At 44.4% G+C, this 12,500-nt stretch overlaps 1 protein-coding gene across 3 annotated transcripts in view; it reads right to left on the minus strand.

Moving 5' to 3' along the window:
* Positions 1 to 12,500, minus strand: part of thsd7ba (thrombospondin, type I, domain containing 7Ba) — a 277,509-nt gene that overhangs the window by 3,416 nt on the left and 261,593 nt on the right. For all 3 annotated transcript variants that reach the window (XM_047815387.1, XM_047815386.1, XM_047815385.1), the window contains 3 exons: positions 7,042 to 7,124; positions 5,902 to 6,100; positions 4,651 to 4,738 (listed from right to left, as the gene is read on the minus strand). In XM_047815387.1, the coding sequence (XP_047671343.1) occupies positions 4,651 to 4,738; positions 5,902 to 6,100; positions 7,042 to 7,124 (370 nt within the window). The remainder of the gene's footprint in view (positions 1 to 4,650; positions 4,739 to 5,901; positions 6,101 to 7,041; positions 7,125 to 12,500) is intronic.

Raw genomic sequence — 12,500 nt, forward strand, 5'->3', positions numbered from 1 at the left:
TGAAAAAGATCTCCAGGTAAGACATAGTGAGAGAAGAAGGAACAGTGAAAAGGAAATGGTCTTTTGTTTATAAAATGTCCAAACATTATACATAATCTGATGCTATTTAATATCTAATATTACAGAATATTTAAAGCATGTGCAATATAATAATGTGTTAGTTAAGTTACTTTAACATTGAGCTAGAGATCAGTTCCCCGGTCCGGCTGTAGGCTGATGTTCTAAGGGCTGTATAGTCTTCAGATTTTATCCCAGAGCCAAGGGGAACCTCAGGGGTCCTACTGTATGTCCTCATGTGCCCCTTTTCCACCAAGGCAGTTCGAGTGCTGGTTCAGAGCCAGAGCCTAATTTAGAACCGGTTCTTTCTGTTTCGACCGCCAAAGTGCCGGCTACGAACCAGGAAAAGTGGTTCTTAAGTAGCACCAAAACGTTGCTGGTCTAGACTTAAGAACCGCTTACGTCAGGAGCTGTGGGCGGGGCTACTGTTAGCGCATTTGATAATGTACCTTAAGTATACTAATGTTTAATACACTTTTACTTTACCGCGATATGATACATTATCAGCACACATGATAGAAGGTAGCTACATGTTAAGGCTAAATTTTTTTCTGTGTTAATGATAAAATAACGTTACGTACTTTATCGATTACAACCTCCGTTTATACAGATTACACAGAGCCGCACGTACACGTTTTATTCGCCGCGTTTGGATGCCAATGTAGGTTCACAAAGCCATGAGCATTAACGGTAAAGCAACATCCGCTATTGTTGTTGTGTTTGTGTTTGCCGCTGCTGTGCTAACGTTGCTGGGACACGTGACACGTATACAGTGACTTCACACTCGGCGCTGTGATGGCTCTCTAGCCGGTGGAAAGGCAAACCGGTTCTTAGAAGGTTCGCCAGTGGAATCAACTTTGAACCAGCACCAGCACTAGCTCTGAACCAGCACCCGGTTCTTTCTGGTGGAAAAGAGGCAACGGTGTCGTATTACTAGACCCCTACTGTATGTCCTCATGGTGTGGTATTACTAGACCCCTACTGTATGTCCTCATGGTGTGGTATTACTAGACCCCTACTGTATGTCCTCATGGTGTGAAATTACTAGACCCCTACTGTATGTCCTCATGGTGTGAAATTACTAGACCCCTACTGTATGTCCTCATGGTGTGGTATTACTAGACCCCTACTGTATGTACTCATGGTGTGGTATTACTAGACCCCTACTGTATGTCCTCATGGTGTCGTATTACTAGACCCCTACTGTATGTCCTCATGGTGTGGTATTACTAGACCCCTACTGTATGTCCTCATGGTGTGGTATTACTAGACCCCTACTGTATGTCCTCATGGTGTGGTATTACTAGACCCCTACTGTATGTTCTCTGGCTCTAATTTTGCCAGATTCCTATGAATACAAGAATCCTCTGTGCCCTGTACACCTCTGTTATCAGGCCTCTGTCACAACAAGGTCTCGGTCTTATGTTTATAGTTTTCTGTGTCCTCTTGTTCTTATGTCATCAGAGTCTTATAATCCCACACCTGATGTTCCCATCTCAGCAGAGTGCTCTAATCTCAGCGGTCTTAGATACCTAGATCTAGTGTTTTATGTTTTTTTTTATTTTTATGTACCTATATTTCCAAGGCTCTATATTTCCAGAAACAGCTGTTCTCAGCCTCAATAGGGCCTATAACCCCCAGGGCCCTGCATTATTGGGCTCCTATTACTCTTAGGGTCCTACTGTATATTCTCAGGGTCATACATTCTCAGGGTCCTATAACCCCCAAGGCCCTGTATTCTTAGGGTTTTACCACAGGGAACATACAGTATGTGTATTTTACTGTAAACAACATATAATTAGATGCTCAAAATTATTTATATTTATATATATACATTATTAAAATATTTAATGAATTAAGGACCCCGAGAATGTAGTGCCGAGGACAGAGAAGCCGTAAACACTCCTACATTTACAGGTAAATTAACATGTACCTGTAAATGACCCGGGCCCTGGCCCCTGGCCCCCAGTCTGTGCTGCACGCTGAAGGATGTTCACTTGTATAAGTGTCGTTATGTAAATCCTCCTGTGTGAATTTCCTCTGAACACTCAGAGCAATTACGCTGACTTATTTGACTTATTATCACAGACTGTTCAGGGCTGCATCATTACACACTGCTCAATCACGCACCCCCCCCCCACACACACACAGACACAGAAGGGCTCTATATTTCCAGAAACCGGTGTTCTCAGACTCTATAGAGCCTATAACCCCAGGATAAAGTTCTGCATCCCTAGGGTCCTATAAACCCCAGGGTCCTGTATTCTCAGAGTCCGATATTGCCAGTGTCCTAATTTTCCTATAACCCATTGGGTCCTTTATCCTTAGGGTCCTATAACCCCCAGGGGCCTGTATTCTCAAGGTCCTATAACCCACGGGGTTCTATATTGTCAATGTGTTTTAATATCTCTAGGGTCCAGTATCCCCTGGGGTCCTATAACGCCCAGGGTCCTGTATCCTCAGGGTCCTATATCTTCAGTGCCTTAATATCCCTAGGGTCCAGTATCCCCTGGGGTCCTATAACCCCCAGGGTCCTGTATGCTCAGGGTCCTATATTGTCAGTGTACTAATATCCCTAGGGTCCAGTATCCCCTGAGGTCCTATAGCCCAGCGGTCCCCAACGCCCGGTCCGCGGACCGGTATCGGTCCGTGGACCAAATGGTACCGGGCCGCACAAGGAACATTAAATTATTTCCATTTTATTTACTGCGGTGTATTTCTCTCGGGTTTGTGCGACTTTCCATGGACGAGAGGTTAATAACCGGGAGCTGAGAGACGTCACCTAAAGCCGCACGAATACCGCGCATGCGCAAAATATCATGATACCGGGCCGGGTTTAGGTGACGTCTGGAGCTGAGCATCTGCAAGCGGCAGTGGTGTTGTAGCTTTGGTGGAGAGAGAAGGTGTGTATCGCTCTTCTCTCTGTTCACCGGTACTTTGTCATGTTTAACAGTGCTTGGTGTACGTGTATATTGTGTTTGCTCAAATTTAACCCACAAATTAGCAAAAATGAGCACGAAACAGACGTCGTTAGAAAGTTAGAAACTCTGCCGGTGTTCTGGATTAAAGTCATGGCGGAATACCCTGAGATTGTCACCACAGCACTTAAATCCCTATCGCCATTTCCGACATGCTATCTGTGTGAAGCGGGGTTTTCTGCAGTGATGGCAACCGAAACAAAACAACGGAATAAACTGGACATAAGCGACACACTTCGGGTGTCATTGTTTCCTATTACCCCAGATGGAACCGTCTCGTTGCAAAGAAACAAGCTCAGGGTTCTCATTGATTTAGCATTGTAGTGAGTTAAAAAGGCATGTTTAAATACAATTAAAGTAAAATTATTCATTTTAATTTAATTGTATAGCCGCCATCACCCACCCCAGCGGGCTGCGGTAAAATGATCAAACATTGATCGGTCCGCGGCGAAAAAAAGGTTGGGGACCACTGCTATAACCCCCAGGGCCCTGTATCCCCAGGGCCCTATATCGTCAGTGTCCTAATATCCATAAGGTCCAGTATCCCCTGGAGTCCTATAACCCCAGGGTCCTGTATCCTCAGGGTCCTATATCGTCAGTGTCCTAATATCCCTGGGGTCCAGTATCCCCTGGGTTACTACAACTGCCCGGGTCCTGTATCCTCTCCAGTGCTGACCTCGTGATGTTTTTCCTTATGACCTGAAATTCTTTCTGTTCTGATAAACATGTGCTAATCACAAACACTCTGTAAGAGTTACTGCTCTTATGTAGTGCTCTAAAACTACAACCACCACATCTGTTATCTGCTGATGCATTTGTCTTCACCCATGTTGCCTACAGATCATTTATAGACCATACCAAACTTTGTTGAAATACTTTGTGTCTGTCTCAATAAACTCTGAAGACCATTGCGACTCTAACACGGACTCTGCTGTGGTTCTTGTGCCAGTCTCTCCTCCGAAATCAGTTCAGAGTTAGCCTCGGCAGTCTGACTCAGAGGACTTCTCCAAAGCAAAGCAAACCTAAAAAAATCTATCAGGTCCTGTATTCTTACTGAGCTTTAACTGCTGGGTTCTATCTATTCTCAGGGTGCTGTACTCCCTGGGTCCTGTTTTCTCAGGGTCCTATTCCCCCAGGGCCTAATTTTAAAGAGTCGCATAAAAATTCTGTAGTAACATTCGTCCTAAATTTTCACCTTGTTCCTTGAATCTTGAAGATCCCATCCCACTCCCTGATGTCCACTGTGTAGTTCTTGATTTATTCTTGGGTTGTATAACCAAACCTGACCAACGTGACTCAATTCAGGTGTTTTTTTTTCTTCTGTCCCACTTGGTGGCAGTAACATGCCACATATCAAATTTCTCCTCACCAATTCACTGCTAAGAGCACTGAAGCATGCAGTCAATATGGTAATCACTCTCTCTCACACACACACACACACACACACACACACACACACACACACACACACACACACACACAAAATCATTATCAAATCTGATAAGAGTGTGTGACAAGTGCTATTAATACTCTCAAGCCTTCGTTCTCTCGGTGTGTTCCACCGTATCGTAGACATCGGTTTTTTGTTACATTCTTAGCAGAACCTCATACGTACCAGAAGAGAAAGGACACAGTGATGATGAAGAGGATGAGGATAAAGCCTCCGGCTGTGGCTCCGTACACCCACATCTTTATCCGTCCATCTGTACACACACACACACACACACACACACACACACACACCTCAAAAAACTTCATTACATTATTAGATCTATTACACCACGACACACCTGAGGTCTGTGCAGACGTTTTTTTCCTGCAGTTTGGAGGTTAAGAGAATATAACAGAGTTACAGAGATAAAGAACGTGATGATTTAGACACGCTAAACTGCTGGCTATGGATCTTAAAGCCAATTAGACTGAACCTTTCAGCTCAACCATTTAATTGCTATAATTATCCACATATTCATCACCTGGTGCATGTCACTGTCATGTAAATGACTGAGCTGCAGTAACTTCAGAGCTGCTAGATGATGGAGGAAGCAGAGCTGCCACGGACCTGCCACTAAATTTAGATCTAATCAGGAATAGCCTAAAGCTAACAGTAAAGCTGCTCGCTCTTTCACATTCCAGCTGATACAAATCACCGGGTAATGAAAGTGTTCCCTAAACGACGGCGTGTTAAACACACTTCTATATCAGCCTCTGTCTCTGGGCCTCGTAAACACGACCCGGCCGTCTGCTGTAAATCGGTGTGAAGATAAATCCTCACTCGCTCCGACAGCCTTCACCTAAAACCTCTCGGATTCTACACCTTAAAGATCACGTACAGTAGAGAGAAACAAACACAGCTGCTCTGTTTACTTTCTGTGATTTCTGTTTACGGACTGATCAACCTGAAGGACAGCAATATTTATTTATCTGTTTATTTATCTCTCTCTCTCTACTGTGTGTTTCTCTCTGTTTCTGTCTTTCCTTCCTAGCTTGTCTGTCTTTTTCTTTCGTCTTCCCTTTTTCATCTCTTTTTCTTTCTGCCAACATTCTCTCTCTCTCTCTCTCTCTCTCTCTCTCTCTCTCTCTCTCTCTCTCTCTGTGTCTCCCTTTCCATCTCTCTCTTTGTCATACACGAGTCCAGCTTGCTGATTGGCTAATGCTTAAGTGACTAGTGTGCTCTGATTGGCTGCTGATTGCAGAAAGATAAAACAGGGCTCTATAAGCTTCCCTTTCTAGTTAGATACAGTATTAGCCTCAGGACACTTCACTCGAGTAGAACATGAGGAAGCTTCAGATGTCAAAGATGGCTTGATGACACCTGAATGGACACAAAGTGTGATGGAGATAAAGTGATGATGATGAAGATGAGTACCCGGACTGAGGGCTTGTAGTGACCACTCGCCAAAGATTTCGTGGATTTGGGACGGGCCCGGTTTCAGCCTCCCTGAGCTGCTCTTCACGTCGGCCTTCCTGGTGTCTCCGGCGCCCCCCGGTGTCCTGGTGCAGTAATCCAGGAAGCCGTGAGTGTTCATCACCTCTGTGTAGCCTTTCTCACAGCCACACACTCCACTCTGCAGGAAACACAGCATCAGTGTGTGTGTGTGTGTGTGTGTGTGTGTGTGTGTCCACCACAAGCATTATTCCTTAAATTAATGAAGCTAAAAGTAATAACAGGATAATTAGTCATTATTTATAAGTAGCTATATCGTATGTACTTCTAATTATTACTTTATTTATTTAGCTGTTAATTGGTTAAAGAATTAATTAATTAATTAAGTTATTTTGATAACTAAATAACTAAATAAATGAATTAATTAATTAGCCGATCAACAGCTAAATAAATAAATAAATAAATAAATATTTTTGTTTATTTATTAGGTTTTTAGAAATTAAAAAACAACAACATGTAACCGAATGTTTTAATAAAACATGGCACATGAAATATTTAATAAATTAAAATAATTTGCAAATCAGCTTTTACACCAAACTGAGAACTGAAGCACTTTATTTTTAATATCAGAGGACAAAAAACAATGAACAAACGGCATGCGAGCAATCCTTAAACAAAATCTATTTTTTGTTATCTGTCTATCTGTCTCCCTATCTCAGTCTGCCTACACCTGGCCACCGGCCCCTGGCCCCCGGCCCCCGGTCTGTGCTGCACTCTGAAGGATGTTCACTTCTTCTTTAATAAAGAGGCTTCTTTGTTATTAACCTAACATTATTATTTTATTGTTAACATGCTATATACCTCATGAATAAAGAATAAAGTGCTTCGTAGCACAAATGCTATACATATATATTTTCATATTACATTTTTATCACTATTTAATATATATAAAGCAGTTTATCGTTCAAATGCTACATAAAAAAATAATGTGTTAATAGTGCAATTTATTCCTCTCCTCTCCCCCGACACTGAGACCTGCTGAATGAGTTCAGATGAATTTCGGAGACGAAGCGACACTGAGGACAGAACTGATGAAGAGAAGAGAGAAGAATAAAGTCTGACCTGTTTGCAGTGAGAGAAGGGTTTGGTACAGGGAGGGTGGCAGTGACGCTCCGGTGTTGGTTTGTTCACCAAAAAACATCCACCTTTAACAAGACGAGAGAGAAGACTATTTACACTGACACACGGAGGAGGAGAATTAAACCACTGTCAACATAATAAACACAAAAAGATGTAGATTTAGTTTCTGTTATTTCACACAAAATAAAAGTAAAAAAACACACACACACACACACACACACACACACACACACACACACACACACACACACAAAACAGTGTACATGAAGAGCCCTTGTTTTTGTATATCCTGTAAAACATGGAAAGAGTCCAACACACACACACACACACACACACACACACACACACACACACACACACACACACACACACACACACACACACACACACACACGTAGACACACACCACCACCACCACCACCACCACAACCATTCATCTCTTCAGTTTTCTCATCTTTCTCATGCCAAGACACGTGACCCAGAATCCCACAGCTGGACCTTTTATATTAGACATCAGACATGATGATGCAAATATGTGTAAAAGTCCAATCACATCCAATCCTCTGGTCTAATACTCTAATGACCTAATCTAGCATCCTACCCATAATGCCACTCTCTGCTGTTCCAGTTCTAATGTAAAGAACTTCCCCCGTTATTATGCTGTTATTCACAGCACGAGTACTTACCCACAATCCCCTTCTGTCACCGGCCTGAGAACTGTATAAATGTGCTGTCAGATCTGGAAATGAGCTGCGGACCAAACATCCACAAGAAGGAGGACGGACTTCCTGCTCTACACTCTACATCTGATTGGTCAGAGTGTGGATTATTCTTCTTTTATTTTATTACAAATACACAAACGTTTCTTTTTGTTTAAGCTAACCGATGTCGCTGTGGTATAAGAGCAAAACAATCAATAAAGGTTTATTATAACACACAAAGTTTAATTTCAATCTGTTATGACACACTACCCAGAATCCCCTTCTCTTAGTTACGCTGTTTTATCAGTGTTCAGATTAAAGAGGAAGAAGGAGAAGAAGAAGAAGTGATTGTGTCCACTGTGTCCCTAATAAGAAGATAAACGGTAATATGTGAGACGGAGACGTGATGAATGTCTCACGGCGGGACGCGGCGTCTCACTGGAATGTAAACGTTCAGGTGCTTCGTCTGATTAATGACGTGTCAGGAAGTGAAGTCAGACCTGTTAAACCTTTATGTTTTAATAAAACCTCTTTTAGCTGTAATTCACCGCATGACTCACAAACCTACCCACAATCCCCCTGTCTCACCACCTCACTGCTGTGATGATTCAATCCTAGCAAAACTGAACTGCTGTTCATCCCATGTGATTCATCCCCAGGTCACGACCTTGCTATATCCTTGCACAACGATCTGATCTCCCCTTCAGCCACAGCTCACAACCTTGGGGTAACCATGGACAATCAACTGTCCTTTTCCTCTCATGTTGCTAATGTGACTCGCTCATGTCGGTTTCTTCTCTACAACATTAGAAGGATTCGGCCATTTTTGTCCACACAGGCTGCTCAGTTCAGTCTCTTGTCATTTCTAGACTGGATTACTGCAGCACACTGCTGGCAGGTCTACCTATGAACGCAATCCGTCCTCTGCAAATGATCCAAAATGCGGCTGCACGACTTGTTTTCAACCTGCCGAAGTTCTCGCATACCACCCCCCCGCTGCTGCGATCCCTCCACTGGCTTCCGGTAACTTCACACATCAGATTCAAAACCCTGATGCTGGTCTACAAAGCCAAAAATGTACCAGCTCCCTTTTACCTCAAAGCCCTCATCATTCCTCGCACTGCACACCGCACCCTCAGAGCTACCAGCACTGCTCGACTGGTTCCACCATCTCTCAGGGTAAGAGGCAAGTATACTACAAGACTCTTCTCTGTTCTGGCACTGAGGTGGTGGAATGAACTTCCTCTAGAGGTCCGGGCAGCTGAGTCACTGGCTATTTTCAAACGACAGTTGAAGACCTACTTAAGGGGGAAGTCGTGGCCTAATGGTTAGAGAGTTTAACCCTAAAGGTTGTGGGTTCGAATCTCGGGCCGGCAATACCACGACTGAGGTGCCTTTGAGCAAGGCACCGAACCCCCCAACTGCTCCTCGGGCGCCACAGCATAAATGGCTGCCCACTGCTCCGGGTGTGTGTTCACGGTGTGTGTGTGTGTGTGTGTGTGTGTTCACTGCTGTGTGTGTGCACTTTGGATGAGTTAAATGCAGAGAACAAATTCTGAGTACGTGTCATCGTACTTAGCCGTATGTCACGTCACTTATCACTTATTCAGGAAACACTTCAACAAGCACTTCTTTCCCTATCTCAAACTCGTGGTATCTTAAGTATGTAACCTTATGTACGTCGCTCTGGATAAGGGCGTCTGCCAAATGCTGTGAATGTAAATGTAAAAATGATGTCACGATTTGTACAGCGCCATGGCGATGGGAGGGATTTTAACGCTTTCCCTTGACATAATGTCAAGAAAAATGTACGTTTTTATCCGTTTCTCTCAACATTTAATGTTGGATACAAAGATACAGAAAAGCAGATACAAAGAGCCGAGCTCAGAAATGAAATAAATAATTAAATCTACATTATGTGCAAATTATTTATGTTTACATTCAAAATGTTCATAAATAAATATATTTACTGTAGTTATACAGAATAAACATGTTTCTTGTGATGAAGTGAAACCAACTCAGAAATCCCTCTATTTTTACTTCCTGTTCCATCATCTTGAGGTCAGTGTGTATGTTTTAATGTTTTTGACACACACATCTATAAAATGTGAGCTCGGCTCTGTGTTTAACACGAGCTCCAGATGTTCTTACATTTTATTCTACAACATTAAACGCGTCAGTAAACCCAACACGTGAATTCTGCAGCTTTAATGCGCCCTGAAAACACGGCTGTGATGTGAGCGAGCGGATTAAAGGGGACTAGAGAGGAGGATGTCCAACACGGAGACTCGTCTGAGGACACATTGTACACACACTCGTACACACACGCACTCGTACGCACACAAACCCGTGCACACACACTCGTACACACACGCACTCGTACGCACACACACCCGTGCACACACACTCGTACGCACACACACTCGTACGCACACACTAATAAGCACACGCACTCGTACGCACACACTCGTACGCACACACTCGTACGCACACACACTCGTACGCACACGCACTCGTACGCACACGCACTCGTACGCACACGCACTCGTACGCACACGCACTCGTACGCACACACTCGTACGCACGCTCGTACGGACACACTAATAAGCACACACACTTGTACGGATACACTCGTACGCACACACACTCATACACACACACACTCGTACGGACACACTCGTACATACACAATCATAAGCACACACACTCGTACGGACACACTAATAAGCACACACACTCGTACGGATACACTCGTACGCACACACACTCATACACACACACACACACACACACTCGTACGGACACACTCGTACATACACAATTATAAGCACACACACTCGTACGGATACACTCGTACGCACACACACACTCACACACACACACACTCGTACGGATACACTCGTACATACACAATCATAAGCACACACACTCGTACGGATACACTCGTACGCACACACACTCACACACACACACACTCGTACGGATACACTCGGACATACACAATCATACGCACACACACTCGTACGGATACACTCGTACATACACAATTATAAGCACACACACTCGTACGGATACACTCGTACGCACACACACTCACACACACACACACACACTCGTACGGATACACTCGGACATACACAATCATACGCACACACACTCGGACATACACAATCATACGCACACACACTCGTACGGACACACACTCGTTCAGTCTGCTCCAGGTGATGGTCTGATAGTTTAAACTTACAGTGCTGCTGACACTGAGGTCATGTGACCACACTGGGGTTCAGATACAGATGATCGTGTCAGGTCACGTTACTAACGACATAATCACTGTAGCGCTATTCACATAGAGAAGAAACAGATACTGTCTCTCTCTCTGTCTCCCTCTTCTCTTTTTGTCTGTCTCTCTCTGTCTCCCTCCTCTGTCTGTCTCTCCCACCCCTGACTATCTCTCAGTCTGTGTCTCTGTCTCCCCATCAGACTCTCTCCCCAATTTGTCTCACCCACCACCTATCTGTCTCTCAGCCTATCTGTCTCCCCATCTCTCTCTCCCACCCCCTTCTGTCTGTCTCCCCAATCTCTCTGTCTGCCCCCTCTGTCTTTCTCTCAGTCTGTCTGTCTCCCTGTCTGCCCCATCTGTCTCACCCACCCCTCTGTCTGTCTCTCAGTCTGTCTGTCTCCCCATCTCCCTGTTTGCCCCATCTGTCTCTCCCACCCCTCTGTCTGTTTTTCAGTATGTCTGTCTGTCTCCTGTCTCCCTGACTGTCCTGTCTGTCTCCCCGTCTGTCTGTCTCTCAGTGTGTCTGTCTGTCTCTCCCACCCCTCTGTCTGTCTCTCAGTCTGTCTGTCTCCCGTCTCTCTGACTGCCCTGTCTGTCTGTCCCACCCCCTCTGTCTGTCTCTCAGTGTGTCTGTCTCTCCCACCCCTCTGTCCGTCTCTCAGTAAGTCTGTCTGTCTCCCGTCTCTCTGACTGCCCTGTCTGTCTACCTGTCTGTCTGTCCCACCCCTTCTGTCTGTCTCTCAGTGTGTCTGTCTCTCCCACCCCTCTGTCCGTCTCTCAGTAAGTCTGTCTGTCTCCCGTCTCTCTGACTGCCCTGTCTGTCTACCTGTCTGTCTGTCCCACCCCTTCTGTCTGTCTCTCAGTGTGTCTGTCTCTCCCACCCCTCTGTCTGTCTCTCAGTATGTCTGTCTGTCTCCCATCTCTCTGACTGCCCTGTCTGTCTCCTCATCTGTCTCTCCCACCCCTCTGTCTGTCTCTCAGTCTGTCTGTCTCCCCATCTGTCTCTCCCACCCCCCCTTTCTGTCTCTCATGTGTGTATTATTGAGGTTGTATTATGTTTTTGGTGATATTGCTGTGTGTGTGCTGATGATCGATAAACAGCACCAGAGGAGCAAAAGAAAATGAAGCACATGGACTGTGAGACACGGCATTAATAATAAAAAAAAATAAGGCGTTTATTTATTCATGTTGGCGAACGACTCTCCAGAGAAACTCTACGAATTGACTCTGTGTTTTTTATACAGTCAATACGAATAACGCGGAAATCAATTATTTAACAAGGCTCGTAATATCCAACTGAAATCTACCCAATGTGCGCTTTATTATTGCTTTATTCTGTTTGTAACAATTTCAATTCCATACAATCAGCAGCTCAGGACACAGATAAGCATCGTGTACGTGTAGAGAAAGAGTTCGTATACATCAGTCAAACCAATCAAAGGGAGGGTGGGGGTGGG

The sequence above is a fragment of the Tachysurus fulvidraco genome, chromosome 6 (genome assembly GCF_022655615.1).
Source record: "Tachysurus fulvidraco isolate hzauxx_2018 chromosome 6, HZAU_PFXX_2.0, whole genome shotgun sequence".
NCBI lineage: Eukaryota > Metazoa > Chordata > Actinopteri > Siluriformes > Bagridae > Tachysurus > Tachysurus fulvidraco.